Source organism: Nannospalax galili, unplaced genomic scaffold (genome assembly GCF_000622305.1).
Source record: "Nannospalax galili isolate Female #2095 unplaced genomic scaffold, S.galili_v1.0 scaffold1830, whole genome shotgun sequence".
NCBI classification, from domain to species: domain Eukaryota; kingdom Metazoa; phylum Chordata; class Mammalia; order Rodentia; family Spalacidae; genus Nannospalax; species Nannospalax galili.
The window spans coordinates 692,021-713,769 of record NW_008328092.1 but is presented as its reverse complement, the minus strand read 5'-3'; the positions used below and the strand labels follow the sequence as shown (position 1 = coordinate 713,769).

The 21,749-nt window shown below is 44.6% G+C and overlaps 1 protein-coding gene across 5 annotated transcripts in view; it reads left to right on the top strand.

Annotated features, from left to right (window-relative positions):
• LOC103746136 (core histone macro-H2A.1) overlaps nucleotides 1-21,749 on the top strand; it is a 66,254-nt gene that overhangs the window by 4,146 nt on the left and 40,359 nt on the right. For all 5 annotated transcript variants that reach the window (XR_001872821.2, XM_008848357.2, XM_008848402.2 and 2 more), the window contains exon 2: nucleotides 6,230-6,434. Coding sequence is in view for 4 of the 5 variants with exons in the window: in XM_008848357.2 (XP_008846579.1) it covers nucleotides 6,263-6,434 (172 nt within the window). In the remaining variant the exon portion in view is untranslated. The remainder of the gene's footprint in view (nucleotides 1-6,229; nucleotides 6,435-21,749) is intronic.

The window sequence follows — 21,749 nt, the reverse complement described above, 5'->3', positions numbered from 1 at the left end:
AAACAGGTTGGAAGGGAGGACTGGAGAAACATTTGTAGAGTATGTAAAATTTAAAATGGTCAATGAATAGATTAGAGAATAGGATCTGACAGAGGGAAATTATTATCTAAAGAACTTTTTGCTCAGTCCCTGGAGCTACAGCAACAGTAACTGTGAGTCAGTCAGTTTAGAGGAGCTCTAGTTGCTGGAAATAAGAAAAGATTGGGGTCTTCATGGCTTCAAGGCTGGAGTCTGTACATGGAGCTGACCTAGAGTAGATGGGGATTGGAACAGAAGGCACAGCCACAGCAGAATGCAGAGGGGATACTCTTTGATGGGCCTACATCAGCCACAGAAGACACTGGCACCACTAGGTAGGACAGCTGCAGGTAGGTCTGAGGATGGTGTTCCAGACTGAGGGAGCTGTTTGTGCTAACAGTGGAGGTAGAAATGAAGGTGGTTTGCATACAGTAAGGAGTAGGTAGATGTGTGACATTATCTCCATATTACTTTCCTTTCTTGCCCTTGCTGCCCATCCTAGTAGAAGAAGGCTGCTTTTGTCTGTTTTACTCATGGAATCCTCACCACTGTCTGTCTAATTGTCCCAGTGCTCTGAAGACAAATTGCAGTCTCCCAGTCAGATCTTAGCTGTTGAGCATCCCGCAATCAGAGACTAGTTTTTCACTTAAGCTGGTTTATCTAACAGTTGTCTTTGGATAAAGTTTGAGTTTCTGCTAACAAGGTTCTTGTCTACTGTGACTAGTTTGTAGCTGAAGGAATTGCAGAGTGTGTTATCTGTTTTTTACTATAATGAGATATCGGAGGTAGGCTACTTTATAAAGGAAATCAGTTTTGGAGGTACAGGGTCAAGGGGCTGCATCTGGTGTTTGCTTTCTTTCTGGCAGCATCCTAAGGTAGTGAAGAGCATTACATGGAATGAAACAAGGATTGCATTGTGTACGTATGTGTCTCCTCTCTCCCTCTCCCTCCCTCCCTCCTTTTCACTCACACATACACCCACAGTGACCAGGATTCAATCGTTGGAGCTCTGCCCTATGACCTTGTCTAATCCTGACCATTTTCCAAAGGCAGCACCTCTAAACACTATCACCCCATTAAGTTTCTGTCCTCTGCATACTTGTGATGGGATTCAATTTCAGGAAACCTCAGGGGACACTCAAACCATGACTATCCTAGAGCACAGGGGTAAGGATCCTGAGGTACCCCAGGATTGGTAGTAGGGTCTCCATGTCTTAGGCTGGTGACTAAGCAATGGTAACTGTGTATTCGGAGTGTTTGGAGCCCTCAATGGATGGATCCTCCTGGATGACTGAATAGGGTGCCCTCCTGAATGGTGAGCCCAGCAAGGAGAGACAGACACTTCCTGTCTGTGTGGCCAGGCAATATATTCTTGTGGGAGCAACAACAGAGGCTGAGTTCTCAGAAGGTCACACTTTGTCCATGATATAGGACTGTACTTCCTTAGATCAGGCTGCATGCAGGACACAGGTTATACAGGCCAGCATCCTGGGTTGGCCATTCAGACCATGGCTTCAGGGTCAACTTTCAGAGTAGTTTGTCATATGACAGAAATGGTTCTTTCCTTCCTTCCTTCCTTCCTTCCTTCCTTCCTTCCTTCCTTCCTTCCTTCCTTCCTTCCTTCCTTCCTTCCTTCCTTCCTTCCTTCCTTCCTTCCTTCCTTCCTTCCTTCCTTCCTTCCTTCCTTCCTTCCTTCCTTCCTTCCTTCCTTCCTTCCTTCCTTCCTTCCTTCCTTCCTTCCTCCTTCCTTCCTTCCATGCTATAGTACAATTCCCAAGCTCTTCTAATTCCATAGCACTGTGTGTAGCCAAGTTCTGGTTGATGGATCGTGGTCCATACTCTACATGGTCACCATCTGTACTTGACAGATGAAAATAAATTCAGAGGGGTTAACCCATATTCAAGCCCAACTCCCAAAATTCTGTGTTATCCTCCATGATTTCCCTTGGCAGTGCTGGCAATTGGGCATTAAAGATGTCAGAGCCACAGATGGGAGGGGCCTGGATGGATCCATGAATCACGGAGAAGATGGGCCTACCAGTCATGGAAAACTCTTCTGACCTCTATCGGTCTGTTTTTCTGTTACTACCATGAAATATCTGAGGTTAGGTTAACTTTACAAAGAAGTTTATTTAGCTCACAGTTTCGAAGGTTCAAGGACATGGTATCAGCATCAGCTTAGCTCTGATGAGAACCTCCTGACAGCTCACAGTGGTGAAACTCATGCAAGACACCACATGATAAAATAGGAAGCCAGAGAGGGAGTTGGTGAGGAGCCAGTAATGGTGTCCCACTAGTCCCATCTCCTGACACCTAACACCACAATGGGAACCAACCATAGCAGGACTTTCCATGAATGAGAAATAAGTTATAGGGACTTATCTATTACAGCAGCTTAGCTATAGCACCTTGACCAGTACAAATATCTAAGGTGTGTTCTGCAAGGAGTGGCCTTATATATATGTTTTGGTTCACTTGAACACCAGCTGAGAGTGTTAGGCCCTTAACACACACTCAACTGATTATTTCACTAACACTTTGAGGTCCGTTCTGCCATCATCTCTACTTGAGAAAAAGATGGGAAAAAAAAATTCAGAGGGGTTAATTCATTGGCCAAGGCTAGCCACATGCCAGCCAGGGGTAGAGCCATGATTAGAAGTATATCAGTCTGGTTTTAAACTTCTACTTATAGATCATGATGCTCAGTAGCCTCTTTGCTTATATCTACTCTCTGCCCCCACATTGGGGATAAACAGGAGTCATACCTCAGGGCAGGTTGGACCAGGTTGGACATAATACACTCACGAAGTTTTCTGGAGTCTGTGCAGGTAGGAAGGGATTTTGCAAAAGATGTTTAAAAACCACCACATACTGTTGAATGTCAGGAGACTTTGGGGCTTAGAATTCTTGCATCTTGGAGAACTATAGTTAGACGTGCAGAAAGAACACAGGAACATAACAGAACTACCCCAACACAACCCCCATGGCAGAGACAAGGAGGCTGCAACACTGGGGAAGAGCCTGGCTCAAGATGAGACATGAAGGTGTTCCTCACCAGCACGGTAGCTCTGGGGATTCATGATGAGCCGCGTGGGTGGTTGGTGTCCAGTCATTTGCGTTTCAGTCAAGTTGGGCAGGCTCACACATGTGCCATTTATACAGTGGGAACATAGGGCAGGTGGGCATTGAGGTTGTGGCCAGGGCCTAAGAAACTTCCATCGCTAAGGGGGTATGTGATCCTCCATTCAGCAAGCTGACAGGAGGACAGAGGGCATTCCATGTAGAAGAAAAGTATGTTTAAAGATGTTCTTAACAGCATGACATGTGCAGGAAGTGAGGGGCCTAGGGCTCCTGAACCCGGCAAGGTATTAGGAAGCAGTGCTATGGAAGTAGGTAAAGGATGCTTTCTATAGCTGACTTAGTTCAGGGTGGTGGGGAGGAGGCAGAGATGACTCTGGTGTGTGTGGAGAAAGCCTTCTGTTAACAATAATAAGTGATAAGTCTGAGGCAAGATGGGGGGGCATAGGCATGGGGAGAATGAGTTTTGTAGATGAGTTAGGCAGAGCTTTGCTAATGCTTGGGTGCTGTGGGACTGGCAGGGAAGTAGGGACCAAGTTAACTCCTACTTGGGTTGCATGGTATATGTACTGTCACTAGTGTGATCTAGAAACCCAGAGAAGCTTGTAGTACCTATGGGACTGGTAAATGGGCCCTTGCCATAGACAGTCATAACAGCTCTTGGGGCCTGGGACACTGACCTAGGGTCGTTAGCCTATTGGCATAGAGACTGTTGGGTGCTATCAGAAGAGGGGAACAGAAGGAATGTCACTCTTAAGGAGCAAGCATGTGCAGCATCTGCCAGGTCCTGGTACTTATGGCCTCTCTGGAGAACAGTATCTGCTGTCCATAGAGGCAGCCCAGGCACACCCACAGGTCTGCTGGGAAATAGCTTGTCTATGCATCCATCATAAAGGGGCTGAGCTGCTGGCAATCATCATCCATAGGCTACCTCTGCTGAAAGAGGGGAGACATTGGTACTTAAAAGCTCTAAAAGGGGGCTGGAGAAATGGCTCAGCAGTTAAGAGCACTGACTGCTCTTGCAGAGGACCTGGGTTCCTTTCCCAGCACCCACATGGCAGCTAATAACCATCTGAAACTCCAGTTCCTGGAGATCCAATGCCCTCTGCAGGTATTGCAGGACATAGTACACTTACATACATATAGGTAATACACTCATACATATAAAATAAAATAATGAAAATTTTTTTAAAGCTCTAAAAGCCTTGAGGTATTGGTCTGTGAAACACATTTAATAAGTCAAAGACTACAAGGAAACCAGTGACAACTCTTCCTTAAAACAGGTAACACATGTGCTACCCATGTACCCCATTTAGTGAGCCCAGGCACCTATTGTGTAGGTCATAGCTTAAAATAGTGTGGCACCACAGGAACCAAGTCAGTTCATAGCTTCAGAAAAGTTCCTAGCACCCTGAAACCTTAAGCCTTGTGACTTGGAGCTGACTCAGTACAGGGTTCTTACCACAGAGGCTGAGCTACCTTACCTCTTCCTGGGCCTGACAGTGTAGCTGTCCTGGCATGCCTAGGAATTCTGTTATCTATGATCCTCATAGCTGTGTCTCTCTCAGGCAGATGTTTGGTATGGTCCACAGTCCCAGGATAAGGTCGGGTGTGAGAATAACAAGGACTCCTAAACCTGGGGCCTTCGTGTTCAGAGCACAGTCTTTAGAAGTGGATAGCACTCGCACCATGGAGCCTGATATCAATGTCTCTGCATATATGAGATCTGTTCATTTGGTTCAGTGGTGCTAGCACAGGTGTTCCATGTAGAGAGAGCATCAGGGAGACTCCAGAACTACCTGGGGCCCCCCACAGCCCACCTTCTAGCACCCTACACTGGCCCTTTGAAACACATGTTACAAATATCATTTAATTGACCATAGGATTATTCATTGGGAGGGCAGGGACCTTATCTGTCCATCAAAGTTCCTATAGTGTATGCATGAATGAGAGGAATGCTTTGTGTAAGCATTTGATGCCCTAGGATTACAGTTAGAGGCAGTCCTCCATCTGTACTCTGATGGGAGAAGTGGGAATGGGTGCTCATCATTGCTGTGGGTTGAAGCTCATGGAGCCTAGAATGCTAAATGGTCAGATAAGGGATGATTGGCAGAGGGCAGAGAACAAGGGGATAAAGGAGGCCCTGGCAAAGGGGAAGAATCACTGCAAAAGCAGGGCATGGGGGGAGGGGGTACTCCTATGACTCCCTGTGTCAGAGTTTAGATTAAAATGGCATGAGGCCAAACTAGGCAGATATGCCAGGCCTAGATTTCTAGGACATTGGATGGTGACCAAGGATCCTGACTTATCAGAACCTGTGGTCACCTTGGCAAGCTTTTAGACCAGAGCTAGGGCATATTCTGATATGTATATACAAGACTGACCAGCATGAAGTAGGTAGAACATCAGGAAAATGAGAACTGCAGATATCTGTGACTGTGATTAAGGCTGGGAAATGTTGGGTCCAGTCACATTGTGCGGGGGAGGGGGGGCTGCTTTGAGGAGCATCCTCTGTACTGAGGGTGATTTGGGTAGAGTAGAAGAGAAGCAGTGGGAAGATACCTTTCCCTCTTCTCCAGGCAGCCCCAGTAGACTGACTGTGCTCAAAGGGCCTTTTTTCCAACCCAGCTACCCCAGGTTCTTGACTCCTCCCCAGTGTTCTAGCCTCTCACAGGTCAGCATCCTAGGGTAGATAACACAGCTTAAATTACAGAACCCAGCAATCTGGCTTTATCTCATTCTATGTGAAGACAGAAGTTTTCTTTCCTTTTTACTGCAGATTTATTACTTCAGTCTGAAGTATATGAAAATGTGATTATTAAATAAGTATAAAATATAACCAGGAAATCCCATTTTCTTTTACATCATAAGGCATAAAGGCAAGACACTTTAAGAGCAGTGATTGTCAGTATAGCATTTAAATGGAAGTAACCAATAGAATTGATGTCGTGAAATAAAATGTGTAAAGCTATACATTCTCTGCTCTAGCTGATTTCATAAATGACTGGCTGGGCTTGGTCACTGCTCACTGCGGCACCCATTCCTAACAAGGAACCAGGGTATACCTGGAAAAGGGGGAGTGGGGAGTGTGTTGACCCCAGTGACCCTGACAGTGTGCTTCTTGCCTTCACAGTATACTTACTGACCCACTTCCAAGGCCACCACCATGTCGAGCCGTGGTGGAAAGAAGAAATCCACCAAGACCTCCAGGTCAGCCAAGGCAGGGGTCATCTTCCCCGTGGGGCGGATGCTGCGGTACATCAAGAAAGGTCACCCCAAGTATAGGATCGGAGTAGGGGCACCTGTGTACATGGCTGCTGTCCTGGAATACCTGACAGGTGAGTGCCCAAGACTGCTACAGTCTCCATGGATCAGATGTGGCAGGTCTGATAGTTTTTTCTGAGGACTTACAGGACCTTTCTTCTGTCTATAAAAGCTCTCTGCCTTTCCCTTCCTATTTTTGTGCTATCAGCATTGGCTCATGTTTGCTTAACTTGGTGTATTATACTCCATTCATGTCATTACTCCTTTTAATGTTTAGATTGTCTCAAATTGGAACTAAAAGCTGGTTCTTCTGTTCTAGTTCTGTGTCGCCATTGGTTTCTTACATTTTCTTGGTGTCCAGCTTAGTCTCACCCCGGTTTCCTTGTCCCAGTCTTGGAATCACCCATTTCTCTAAGAGGTGCCTGGTCCTTTTCATAGGTCTCAGCTTATTTGTGGTCCCATAAAAATTGGGAGGCCAGCTGGGCAGACGGGAATATTCTGTTTTTAGTGAGGAGAAAATTGGGCCTCAAAGTATAAAAGGATATGCCTAGGGCTACACACATCACACATCCTTTAAGAGGCTCAGAAGGCCCCAGATCCTGCTGTCTTATTCTAATGCCACTTATTAATTGGGCAGGTTTTCTAGGTGCCAGGAAATAGCTCTTCTGATTCTTGCAGCTGCCTCTCTAGCAGAAAGAAGAGGTTTAGCAGGACAGTTGACTCTTAAGCCAGCACAGCTATCAGCAAAGGTGTTGGCCTGTTCCTAGCTTGCCTCTCAGTAGGGCAAGTCCAAGGCTTCCCTGGCACAGACATAGCCATGAGGGAGGTACAGTTTCTATGTTCTGTGGAGATCATTTAGCTTTGAAGGGTAGTCATTGTGCTTGAGTTTGAGGTGTTTGTATGTGTGTTGGACTCTTCACTCTCTGCTTGGTAAATATTCTAATAGACAAACCTGGTTGTGTGAGCTAGGCATGATTCTCACTTTATAGATGAGGAGATAGCGGCCTACCATTTAGATGGAACACCTATGAAAGTGATGTATATAGCATTGGAAATCAGCCAGAGAGACCAGTGGAAGAGTGACTGGATAGAGAACAGAGGACTTTGTAGTTCTTGTGTAGCAGTTTATATATGTTGTTACCTAGGGTGAGTCACTTAACCTTTCTGGGCCCACTTTCCTTACAGCTCAAGTACAGACAACTATCCCTGTTCCACTAAGTCCAGGCTCCTGTGAGAGCCAAAAGGGTTTTGTTTGAGCATGATGGTAGTATGCTGTGTAAACCTAGCCAGCCAGTGTATATTGGACTTTGAACACCGTCATGCCCCTCATGCCAGGAGTTCATAGATACGCTCATTAGTTAAAGACAACATCAGTTTCATTTCTTTCTGTAGTTTCTTCTGTTTTGTTAGAGGAATGTGGTGGGGGACAGTAGCATCACTCCAACATCTGCTACCTGTTGCCCCACAGATACTGTCTGTTGTTTGTGCCTGTCTTGTTCTGAATCTGAGTCCAGTGTTCATGAGATCAAGATGAGGATCCTTTCTCATGCAGACCTTAATACAATTGCACTTTCCTTGGTCCCTCCTAACTTTCATGATGTATAGGGATGCTCACAAAGGAGAATGGTACAGCAAGGGCAGCCATTCCTATAGCTGGAAAGGGAGCTCAGAACAGTTCCTTACCCAGCATTAGCCACACCAGCTCTTTCATAGTGAAGAGCAAGTTACTTGTTTTATAAAGTCCTTCTAGCAGGGCCACTGCTGCTGAATCCATGCCATCTCTGCCTGCACACAGCTTTTTTAATCCTTGGCAATGAACATCACATGACACTGCCCATCACATGGTCTGGTCTATGTGATATAGGAGAATGTCTTGAGTCAGCCCCATGCCCCATTTCCTGATGGGAGAGGAGCCAAGCAAGCTCTAGGGCCATGCCCAGTGAGCACCCCTCAGAATAATGCTGCTCACTTACTCTAACTGCTCTCAGGACTGGAATGTGATTCAAAGGGGTATCTGGAAGTTATCAGTCTTGCTTTGGTGAGTGAGGAGAGGTGGACCAACCCCCTTTATATTCTCTTTGTTTTTGTTTTACTGAAGACCTGTTCTTATCCATCCTGCACACTGAGTACCTATTATCTGCCAGGTACTGTGCTGTGCACTGCAGGAAAATATAGGAGTGATCAGGATAAAATGGGTTCTGCTCTCTGGAGTTCAGTCTAGTCTGGGAAAACCCAGCTTGTTACAGACTATGATAAGTGCCATGCACACAATGATCATAAACAGGCCAAAGCAAAGGGTTGCCTGGATAACCTCAGGGCCTAGGAATGCACTGTCAGGGAAAGCTTTAGAGGGCAGGAGGAAGATGTTAGCAGAGCCTAGGGAGGGACCTGGTGCCAGGTAGTACTCCACTCCCTTGTGCTTCACAAACCTGTTGGGTGCCTGCTCCACACCCAAGCAGGAGGAAGTGTTCTTGTTACTTTTTCTATTGCTGTGATAAACCACCCTAACCAAAAGCAACTTGGGGAGGAAAGGGTTTATTTTAGCTTTCAACTCCCAGGTCTCAGTCCATCACTGAGGGAAGTCAGAGCAGGAACTCAAGGCAGGAACCTGAAGGCTGGAACTAAAACAAGGACCATGGAGGAACTCTGCTTACTGGTTTGCTTACCCTGGCTTGCTCAACTACTTTTCTTATACAGCCCAGGACCACCTGACCAGGGATGGTACCACCCACAGTGGGCTGGGCCCACCTCAGTCAATTAGCAATCAAGGAAGTGCTCCACAGTTTTACCTGCAGGCCAATCTGATGGGGAAAATTTCTGAATTGACATCCCCACTTCCCAGGAGTCTCTAGTTTGTGTGAAGTTGACAAAAACTAACCAGTATATCTCCTACCCCCAGAGAACTTCCTGTCTAGAACAGATACAGGTAAGGGAAAGGCTGTGATAAGATAGGGCCATCCCTGTGCTGTGAGGTAGAAATGGAGTTGTGACTGGGTATCAGAAAATGCTTCCTAAAGGATGTTGTTAACCACTTACCAGGACTTCTCTGGGTCTAGCTCCCTGAATCCACTGCAAAGGGACTGCCTTCTCTGCATGGGACCAGACTCTCAGATGTGGCATAAACAGATGCCAGCATGATGTTTGAGTGGATCATGTAGATGTCCATTTGAAATAGTAGGCTGACCTCCCACTTTAGAAGGCCCATTGGAGACACAATGGGGTTTGAGGCTCACAGGTTACTAAAGGACTGCAGAACTACAGGGCCACCTTCTGAATCAGGAAGGGCATCTCCTTGGTGACTAGATGTGTTTGTTATTTTTCTTGTTGCTATCACATGAAACCTGACAAAAGTGTCTTAAGGAAGGTTTTATTTTGTAGCACAGTTTGAAGGTAGAGTCCTTCATGGCATAGTAAAGGAGTGTGAAGCAGCTGGCCACATTGTATCCATAGTCAGAAAATAGGGATGATAGCTGGTGTTCAGCTGCTTTTCTCCCTTTTACTTAGTCTGGGACACCAGCCCCTTGAATGGCATCACCAATACTTAGAGTGGGTCTTCCTACCTTAATTAACTCAATCTAGAAACTTCCTCACATGCATGCCCAGAGATGTATCTTCTAGGTGATTTTAGCTCCTGTCAAGTTGAAAGTATTAACCATCACTCCAGCCCTGAGGGCTGCTTTACCATCTGTAAAATGAGCCTCACAGTCAGTGCCTCAAGTTGAAGGCACTGTGAAGTCCTTGTGACTGTGCATTCTGTGTGCCCACATGTGAGCATACAGTAAAGTATAAGGAAGGACTTCTCCAGAAGTCCTATACTAGCTATACTACCTATACTAGCTGTACTAGCTACTGAGGTGACTAGGTTGTCTACTACACTTAAGGATGGTGATGGGAGCTGTTCTTGCACACTCTGACTTTCTGCTCCTCTAACTGATCCATACCCCTCCCCTGAACCCTGGGCCTCTCCCTGATACCTGTAGAATGTCTTGGAACTGCCACTGGATCCTCCTCCCATAACCTATATCACTAGATACCTTAGAATGCATGCTTGCCAAACTATCCTGTCTGGTTCTAAAGGCCCCTTCTGTCCCGAGTTCTGTAGTATTCCTGGAAATTGTGAAGAAAGGAGCTGAGAGGGCCCAGCTCTGGGCTGTTACATCAGTACTGAGGCCAGACCAGCCAGGGAGGATTTGAACTCATGAAGACTTGTGGACTAGAAGCCTAGTTACACAGTTCCCTGTGAGAATGTGTTCTCAGGGTCAAGGAACATGCAAGGGTTCTTCCATATTCTTCTCAGGATGGAGGGATATGGGGAGATGGTATTGGCCTTGCATATGAAGCTTGAATCGGCATTGGTTTCTCCTCTTGGGTGAGGAGCCCACTTATCTGCTGAATGTAAAAGGAGAAAGCACCATCTGTAAGAATCTACATCTAACAACCTTCTCCAAATCTCTGTGCACTGAGGTCCAAGCCTGGCTTGCCGCTTCCCCAAGGCCCTGCCTAAAGTACATGGTACTGTCTGCTTGTCCCTGGAGTGCCCCAGCTATGCTGTCCACTGTCCCCTGGCCCTTGACTTCTCAGCCAAGAGGATCAGAGCAGTGTTCCTGTCAGTACTGTGTCGACCAATGTTGCATCTAAAACATTTAGTCTGCATTCATAGTACACAAGCAATAACATTAAAAATAAGTGTTATCACAGGGAACACAGGTCATCAGGGACAACCTCTGTCCAGCCCTTTGCCACCATGGTACTGGGAAGCTTTCCTTTTTAAAGATTTATTTTAGTCTTTTTTTCTTTTTCTTTTTGGTCTTTTTGAGACAAGGTCTCCCTGTTGCCCCAGCTGACCTGGAACTCACTACATAGACCAGGCTGGTCTTGAACTCACAGAGAGCCGCCTGCCTCTGCCTCCCGAGTGCTGGGATTAAAGGCGTGCCACCACTCCTGGCTTTTTATTCTTAATCATAAACATATGCATGTGTGTGTGTTTAAGTGTGAGTGCCTACAGAGACCAGAAGAGGCCATCAGATCCCCTGGAACTGGAATTACATGTAGTTATGAGTTGTCTTACATGGGTGCTGGGAACTAAACTCTGGTCCTCTGCAAGAGCAGCAATCACTCTTAACCCCTGAGCCATTTCTTTAGCCTACTGGGGCATTTTTTGGATGAATGATATTTTAGGAAACCTCAATCCCAGAAAACTTTAGAGCCTCTCATTTGAGTTCAGCACAATGCTGACAGTGGGAAGGTGTCACAGGAAATGGGACATGACTTCTGCTTCCCTGGAATTTCCATTGGTGTTGGGGTATTTGGTGACTTTTAAGTGGTAATTCATCAAAATACAGTGTTCTGTGGCCAAAATCAGAGGATGATTGTATTCATATCTCTGACGTGGATAGATGATTAACTTTGATGAGGTCCTTAGTAAAGGAACTTGTTTTAGTTTGGAAACCATTGAGCAAACTTTATACATTATAAGACTTACCAGAGTCTTTAACATACTGGTGTCACTGTGAATTCCCAAAGGAAAAGATGTGGGATGTAGTAAATACTAGACTTTTATCACAAAAGGCTTTTAAGTAATGTCTGTATGAATGCTTTGTGTGACACAGTGTAAGGGACACCAAGCCCAGGAGAGCTGGCATTTGAGGAGGGCTATGTGAGGAAACAAAAGGTAGCACCACCTTAAAGAAGTCTAGCTTTTCATGGCATCATTTCACCAGCTTGGACCTAGGAAGATCTAGGTCTCTGCTACAGAGGACCCAGAACATAGGCAGTCCTGGCGTATTTAAGTGAGGCTTTGGAAGTTGTTTGTTTATTTTAAGTTAGGGAGGGACCTAGTGGTAGATACTGAGACTCAAGACAAGAGTTGTGCCTTCAAGAAGCTTGCTCTGGAAAGAAGAGAATTTGTAGCCTTTCAGCTCAAGCCCTGGGAGAATAGGCCTGGTTTCTTTATGAGGAGACCACTTTTCTGTTTCTGTCTGGACACCTTATTATATAATCTGGTCATACACTTTATTTTCTCAGCTTAACTTCTTAGTGACATAAGCTTTTTTTTCCAAAATGAAATCCACCTTCAGAAGATGTCATTCCATTAAGCAGAATAGGAAGCTGGCGTCCAGCTTCCATATGCATAGACCCTACCCACAGGGATCAGTGCTGGGCTTGATCTGTTGAAAAACCTAGTGTCTGGATGGTCATGGTGGCCTATACCTTTAATCCCAGCACTTGGAAGGCAGAGGCAGGCAGATCTCTGAGTTCAAAGCCAGCCTGGTCTATGTAGCATGTTCTAGGCCCACAGGGGCTATAGCGAGATCCTGTCTCAAAAGAGCCCCCCCACCCCAAATAAAAACCAACCACCACCAACAAAAAAATTATAGGGTCATAATACTGTATGGATCTTATAGGATAAGATTATGACTTAATGCTTTTCCATCTTGGCTGGGTGAAGTCTGTAAAATGGTAAAGACACCTGCATTGGCCTAAGTCCCATACTCTTTTCCATTTTCCCAAGCTCTTTCTCTCTCTATCTCCCCATGTTTCAAATCTCAGTCTTCCTTCTCCCATGTCTAACCCTTGATCAGAGTTTTTTCCAGGCCCTTAAAGCTGCTTTCAGGAACTTAGCTAACCATTGTGAAGTTTCAGAGCCAGCTCCTAACTTGGAGAAGCAGCACTCTCCCCTGGGTGATCTTACGGCCACTAAAAATACTGAATGAGGCTCAGCCCTTAGGCCTGACTGCACCTGCACTAAAACCCCCAAGAAAAAGGCGTGACTACTAGGAATATACCTGCTATCTGGTTTTGGCTGACAAAATGGTCATCCTCATCTACATTTCAGCTTGTATGGCTTCTGAGTCTCTAACTCAGGTTAGATGTGGCACATCCTTGTAGTGTTAGTCATTGGGCCACAATCCATCCCCACCTGGCCTCTTAGGTAAAAGGGAAAGAACACTGTCCTGTCAGCAGCACACCTCACTACACAAATGTGCCTTTCAGCATTTATCACACTTGCCACTTCTGATGAAAGAAAGAATCCTACATGCTTTGAGCACTGGCATAAACAGGGCTTGCAGTTGACTCTGTCACTTACCTTTAAAATGAATTCCAAGTCTCTTTACTGCTTCCTATATGGGACACCCAAGTAGGTCCTGAATTTAGACAGCTAAAAACAGAGCAGGAAGAGGCGTATATTCAGGCTCAGGTCTGTGATTATACATAGTCCTCTGAGTGCTGCATCCCTTGTATGGACTACTCCTGCCCTAGGGCTCATACCACAGTGGGTGCTATGTTCCACAAAGCCCTACAGCAGCCTCATTTTCCTTAAATTAAAACAAAACGGAAAAGAGAAGGCAAAGAATTTTAAGGAGTCAAGGGGTTGCATCTAGAAGTGGAGATACTGAAATGAAACTGCATTGTGCTAGGCACCAGTGTGTACAGACTGCATTTGGATCCATGTTCCCTTTTCTGGTTTTGTGAATAATTTGCGTTTGAAAATTTAGGAAGCTGATAACTCCTAATCCCACTAACCAGAGATAGCAGCTGGCTCTGCATGCCTTCTGAGTGCTTGTGAGTGCACATATAAAAAGCAGATTTAGTCTGATTGGAGGGTGGGCTTCCTCTATGGTACCCAGATCTGCCGTAGAACTCTCAGACTGAGTTCTTATCTAGTCCTTCATTTTGCTTTTCTAGTCCTTTATCTGGCTTTTCTAAAGAGTCCATACAATTGTCCAGGAGCATGCAGATGGATCCTGGGCACTTCATGAAATAGTTTTTCTGGGTCTTCCTTCTCTCCCAGGGCCCAGGGTTAGATTGTGATATTTGACTCAGAAAGGGGAAAAGTCTTCCTGCTTTGGCTTCTTTGTTTGTATATTTTGGGGTTTTTTTTGTAGCTTTTTTTTTTTTTTTTTTTTTTGAGGTCTGTAACCCAGGCCAGCCTAGAACTCACTATGTAGCCATGTACCCAGGTTGGTGTTTAAGTAGGATATTCTTGCCTCAAGCTCACTAATGCTGAGATTACAGGTAAACACGACTCAACTCATTGTGCCTCTTGACTATATATTTAATTTTTTTTTTTTAAACTGTGGTGCTGGGGATCAATCCTAAGATTTTACACGTGCTAGACAAATACTCTACCATGGAGCTATAACTCAAACCCTTGACTGTCTTTCACAGGGCAGAAACATTTGCTTTCTAATCTGTCAATTATTTCTTTCATGGATGGGCCTTTAGTATGTTCATCTCCAAACCCCAAGACATCTAGGTTTTCTCTCACATTATCTTCTAGGAGTTTTAATAGTTTTGTTCTCTATATTTAGGTCTGTGGTCAATTTTCAGTTAATTTTCCCAAAGAGTATAATGTCTATGTTGAGACTAGTTTTGTTCTTAAAGGTAGATGTCCAGACATTGTAGTATGTTTGCTAAAAACTTCTGCTTTGTTGAAGATAAAAATATTGTCTAAAAACTCACTGTTTCTTCATGCTATCCCTTTGAAGGGCAGGCTGCACTTCTTATTTACATCTTCAGCATCTACAAAAGCACAGGCAAGCTCCACATTAAGGGTTTGTTTTGCTTGGGCCAAAGTAATAGCTTAAAGCATTATAAAATCTGTTTCTGGTTTCAAAAAAGGAAAGAAGTATGGCACAACATAAATGTGCCTCCTTTCATCTATACTTTCCAGAGGAGGGGCAATTTACCAGTGACCATACCACTGACTCTCCCTCCCTATAAGGCTATATTTTTAAAGACTTAGTTTTTCTCTTTTTTTCTTTATTTTTTATTTTATTTTATTTTTTTACATTTTAGAATTTGTAACATACAGTGAATAAAAGCAAAATTCTTGATGTTTCCAGATTCTTCGCATATTATTGCTTTCTTTCTTTTTTCTTTTTTATTTATTTATTTTTATTTAACAACACATGATTAGAAGAAGCATTTCATTATAGCTTTAACATATTCAGTAACAATTTCCAGAGCAAGGCTACATCTCTTTCAAAAGTGGCTGTAAATTTTTAGGTTCACAGTTGGATTAATACAGTTATACAATATTGAACTCAGTATAAACCCTCTAAGACATAAAATTGAATGAATTTTTACCCTTTAAAGACGATCTCCATTTTAAAATATGCTGTTTACTACATTTTTAATGCTACTAACGCTTAGTTGTTTGCACATGTGTCTTTAATCTCTTTGTATCTGATTATTACTAGTCACAGTTGGTTATACTCGGATCCTTGGCACCTGAGTATGAATATAAAGCCATCAGGTAGATTTTACTGATAATGTTTATCACCTCTACTAATTAACATGAAGTAAGTTTTTATGCTTCCTCCTCAAATACGTCTTTTTTTTTTAATTTGTTGATTTTTTTTGTGTGTGTATCTCATACAGAACATCCCACACAATCTTATCTATATACCCACTTCCCAAATGGCACCCTCCCATACCCCCCCCCACTGGAGCCCATATACTCTGTCATCCCTGTTACTGTCCACTGTGTTGTCGGTGCCCCCAGCCATTCCCCAGTGCTTGTCCATCTGCTGAATCTAGTCAGCCTATCTTGAGAGCCTTGTTTTAGGAAGATCAGCGGTTCCTCATCTAGCAGCAATCGGTTATCAATATTCCTTTAGATAAGATGGGGTCTGCTGTTCATTTTCCCAGTTCTATGCTGGGCTACTGTCTGGGACTCTTTTGGGCCACCCTGGCTGATGACTCAAAGGAAGGTATTTCCTGTCGGGCATTGTTTCTTGTTATGTAGCCTTTAGCTATACATATTGATCCCTTTAATCTTTGGTTATACTTTCCTTTTGGGTGTTTAAGACCCTACAGTTGGCCCAGATAAACCAATTTATTTTTACTCTTAAGGTCATTTGATGATCTGTTCCTCAGGGGTAACATGGGCTTGGGAAGAGCCCCTGGCTCCTTTCTTTTACCATCTATATGAAGATAAGTCAAAGGTCCTGTTTGACTATGGCTGGCTTCACTTGGAAGCATGGAGGAAATGATTCCTCTGTGTTGACCCTCCTCTTTGTAGACTGGACACTGGTTCAAGTCCATCTTGTGGGGTCTCCTCAGCCTCCTTGATCAAGAGGACAGGTGACCCACCACAGTTACAGGACATTTTGAGAGATGCTCATAGTCCCCTGGAACGTAGTTGACCTAGGAGGGAAAGGAACAAAAACTGTCCTTTATGTCCCTCTGTCCAAATTAGTATAGGCCTCATAGTATGGCTGGTAAACATCCAAGAAGGTTAGTTCCACCAGTCTGGTACTTTTAATTACCATGTGCCATGTAGATAAAGCTTGGGCAAAGAACAAACGCTCTCAGATAAACCTTGCCTAGACATATATTATAGTCTTTGATCTGGTTGTATGTATAATTTGTCAGTAGGTTGTTGGACTAATATGGTTCCCTCTGGTTTTTTAAAACTACCTAGGCATTATTTATCTCTCACATTGTCTCACCCCTCCACCATGGTTTCCCCATTTAGGGTGCCCCCATTTTTTCCCATTTCTCCCTTAATAATACCCTTCTCCTATGGTCCTACCTCTCTTGAGCTCCTTCTTTCCCTTTATCCCCTAGGTTCCTTGTATAACCTTCCCTCCCTCCCCCCTTAAAAGAACCCCATTTTTATCCATATCTCCCTTATTAACTCCTGTTTCCTTCTGTTCTTCTCTTTCAGGTTCTTTCTTTTCCTTTACCTCCCTGGTTCCTTTTCATTATCCTGGTTCCTGTAGTTATGTCTGGATACATAATCACTTACCAGGATTTGGTGCTAGGATCCACATATGAGGGAGAACATATGTTGTTTTTTTTCTGAGTCTGTGTTAGTTCACTTAGTATAACCATTTCTAATCCCATCCATTTACCTGCAAATTTCATGATTTCATCTTTCTTTACTACTGAGTAAAACTCTGTCGTATAAATGAACCACATTGTCATTATCCACTTACTTTGAGGCACTTAGAATTTATCCTGATATATGGCGTAAGATAAGGATCAATCTTAATTTTGTTTCATATGATAAACCAGTTATCCTAACACAACTGAACATTCCATCTTTTTCCTGGTGGTCTGAGGTACTGCCTTAATCAGACATGGGATATCTATGTATAACTTCTGGGATTCATTTCCTGAGCTGGTCTGTCTTGTTATATACTTTATTTCTAGTAGCTGTTTCTTAACTTCACTAGCATGTAGTACATTATCTTTCATTCAATTTATTTTCTTCAGTAAGTAAAAATACCCATGGTAAAATTCCTATACCAAAGGATATGCAGTGAGACATTGTCTCTCTCTCTCTCCTAGCTCTTTTATGTACCTGATTCTTCCAGGAGTTTCTTATGTATGTTATATGTCTTTCTAAGTACATTAATTTCTTTTTGTATTCCAAAATAAATCTAGAAAGTGAAATGCCCCCCCCCCCAAAAAATCACTGAATCAGAAGGATAGTGGATGCACTGATATACAGGCTGATTTAGTTGGGAGAATTTAAGGATCTTTGACCAACCCTTGACCTTCCTCAATCCCCTAGTCAAGCTCCAGTCTTCACTTGGGGCTGTGAAGTGAAGCATCCTACATCCTGGGCCTAACCTGGACTGCTTTCCTCTGGGACTGCAGCTTTGTTCACACTGCCCTGTATCCAGAGCTTGTGTTCCAATATACAAAACCAGGCCAGCACCTTGGAGAATATTCCTTCACATACAGCTTTCATACTGCCTGACCACTGCTGTGCTCAGGCCACTTACTCAATAATTCATCTGGAATGGCCTACTTGTGAAAGATTTGCCAAGCCCTGACCAAGTGCAAGGTGCTAAGCCAGGTCAATCAAAGAAATCATCATTGATTTCCATAGATTTGAATTGAGTATCCCTGTGTGCCAGCCATATCAGAGACCATCTCTGTGACCCTAGTGCAGGGACTGTGCCTTCTCCACCCATCTCTCACATACACTTAGCTCCTAGCATGAGGCCTGGCATTCCACAGCTTCTCAGCTAATAGTTTTTGTTGAAGGAGGACACTAGAGGGATGATGAGTTTCAGGAGGAGGGGGAATTGGTAATGTCTCATGTTGCCAGGAAACTCATGAGGATGAGAATCACTCTGGACCCTGGATTTTATATACATATATATATATATGGGGTTTTTTTGTTTTTTTGTTTATTTTTGGTCTTTTTGAGACAGGGTCTCCCTGTAGCCCTAGCTCTCCTGAAACTCACTATGTAGACCAGGCTGGCCTTGAACTCACAGAAATCTGCCTGCCTCTGCCTCCTGAGTGCTAAGATTAAAGGCGTGCGCCATCTCGCCCGGCTAAAAATATTTTATATTATTTTTATTTTATATGTATGAGTGTATTGCCTGCATGTATGTAATGTAAGTGTACCTGTGTTGCGCAGTGCCTGTGGAGATCAGAAGAAGGCATTGGGTTCCCTGGAACTGGAGTTATCTGGTAGTTGTTAGCCACCATGTGGGTGCTGGGATTCAAACCCAGGTCCCCTGCAAAAGCAGCCAGTGCTCTTAATCACTGAGTCATATCTCTAGCCCCTGGACCCTGGATTTTTTAAATGAAGCATAATTAGGATGAACTTGAGTGCAGTGGGCCACATTTATCTGAGGAGGGCAACATGGCAGGGCAGCTATTGGTGGTTGACAGGAGGGCTTTAGAAGCCTTACACAGACTGCTTTCTCCTTGGCTTGAGGGTTTCTATGTCAGGTTAGCCCAGAATAAAATACCATGAAAGCAAAAACAACTTCTCAGAGCTATAAATAAGTTGCAGCAAGAAGACCAACCCAAAGGATATTCATCACAGCCCTCCTCTCTCTGTCTCTTCCCACCACCCCTTCCAGTTTTGCTTGCCAGGATGATGACGTAAGCCCTACCCCCTTAGATTTGCCAGTCTGTTCAGCTCACCTTACTGCTTTCACCCTGGCTCCCTCCCACCCTCCCTCCTTTTCTTCTTTCATTTCCTACCGCAGCCCTTTCTTTTTTTAAAGCAAGTGTATCTTCCACTTAGTGGCTGGAAAGTGTGGGTTCTGTGGTTTCTGGAACTGCTTCCTTTAGCAGCTTGCAGGAGTGTCCAATGCTGAGATGTCCCTCACTGCAAGGTATCACCCACATCTATTTGCAGGGAACTGCTCTGGGTCTTTACAGAAGCCTGATTCCCTATAGGACTTCCATTTCAGCTGGCAGAGCCATGTGGAAACATAAGCTATCTGCAAATGGCTAATTATTGACTTTATTTGCCATCAGTATCCTGGTCAGTATTCCTTGTAATAATTGGAAGCTGAGGTAGACTTGGTTAGTGTTTATTGCCTTTATAAATCTGGATATTGACTGCTGAAAGTCAGTATCTGTACTCATGGAGAAAATGAATGCATTTACTTGGAGTAGCACCTAGTCCTACCCCAGGCCCCAGTGGTTTTTATATTCAGAGACTGGTTTGTCTTGATGTTTTGGGATTGTCAGGCAAGTGCTTTTGGTAGATGGAACAGTTTAAGTCTGTTGAGCACTTAACTGTATGCCAGACACCAGTGAAATGCTTTAAGTTTGGCAACTCACTGAATTTGTAAGCCACTAGAGAGTTTAAAACTCCTCCAAAGCCATTCGGCACACTTAAGTCATCTCCAAGAGCAGCTCCTACAGGCTCAGCTGGGATTGAATCCTCAGCACTTAAAGAGAATTGGGACTAGGGGCTGGATAGATAGCGGTTAAGAACACTGGTTGTTCTTGCAGAAGACCTGGCTTCGAATCCCAGCACCCACATGGCAGCTAACAACTGTCCGTAACTCCAGTCCCAGGGGATCTGACAGCCTCTTCTGACCTCCATGGGCATTGCACAACATGGGTACACTTAACCTACATGCAGGCAATACATGCATACACATAAAATAAAATAATAAATTAAAAAAAAAAAAAAGAATTGGGACCCAGAAACTTTCTTAGCCTTAAAGCAGCCACTGGACACTGCAGAAGGACTTAGGCTTCTCTCCTCAGTGACACTTCAGCCTGAGGGGACAGGTTCCAGAGCAATCACAGGGACCTCAGAGTGCATGGGAAGGATCTGCAAAGACTGGAGACATTCCTGTTACTTGGTGTGGGCAAGGAGACCAGGAATCATGTAAGTGAGCCTGCAGGACAACAGTTAGCCATGGCAAGGATGAGGGAAGTCCAGAGCATGAGGGAGAGATGGTATGAGCTAGGAGGAAGGATCCTTGGGATGACAAGTGCTGGGGTTTCAGGAAGGACCAGTGGCCTCAATGTTGACTGCAGCAGCAGGTTAAACAAGTTGCTGGGCGGGGAAGTACTTGGGAAGCCAAGGGGCTGCAGGAGGAGTTTCTATAGGCTCCCGAGACAGAGGGCCCTGCCCAGTTGCGTATGGGAGGTTGTGTTGCTCAGTGGTGCTGTGGAGGGACTAGAGAGCTACAAGCTTTTGGGCCAATGTCCCCTTAAAGAAGGAGGTGTAGAGTATTGAGTGTGTATAGAGTTTAGGCAATGCCTAGGTTGTCCTCAGCCTTGGGAATCCACTAGATAGGACAGAAGTGGAACTAATGAGGGTGATGCCAGAAATTGTAGTCCCTCTTGGGGTCCTTCCCTTTGGGGCACTCTGCTACTGTTTAGAAATAACTCAGCCATGAAAAGGGACCTGAAGTTCCCTGTGCTCACAACCTTGTTTTGTGAGAGACCAGATGTGTGGGCTGGGAGGGAATGTCTGAGGGATGCTTGTGACTTGTAGTAAAGGCCTGTCCCCACAGCACAGAGCAGAGCTGCCTGCCACTTTACATTCACTCTGTTTTGCTTTCCATGTGTCTCTGACCTTGTCTCTGATTCTGGTCCCTCTTGGCCATGCTGCCTGTGTGACCATCCATGTACCACAGCAGCCCCCCCAGCAACCAGCTGCTCTGCTCCTTGTTTTCCCTCTAGAAGTCCATCTGGGAAATGGTACCACGACAGGGTTCTTTAAATGAATTTCCTCTTTACATTATATTCTTCACATAATTTCATTTCACCAGACATCTGATTGTTCACCCCTTCCTGATCTGAATTGGGAACAAATGGCTCTGGTTTTCCATATTAAAACAAACATATACATTAACCATTTCTTTGTAAATTAATTTAGAGACCTTGAAAGCAAGTGATCAGTGGCAGAGAGCCCTGCCATGCACTAGCCAGGCCTGGGGTTAGAACAGGTTTCCCTGGGCCTCTTCCCTTTCCCTCCTCCTTCCAGGGACTCTACTTCTGCAGCCTCCGCAGCTGGCTCTGGCCCTGCACTACCCTAGTACAGCCTGGCTGCTGGGGTCAGATGAAAGTCCCAGACCCCATCCCAAGGCACAGACTGCTTGTGGGGCTGCGCTGGGTGCTGTGTTCCATCAAGGCAGGTCTGGCAGCGCTGAGGTTAA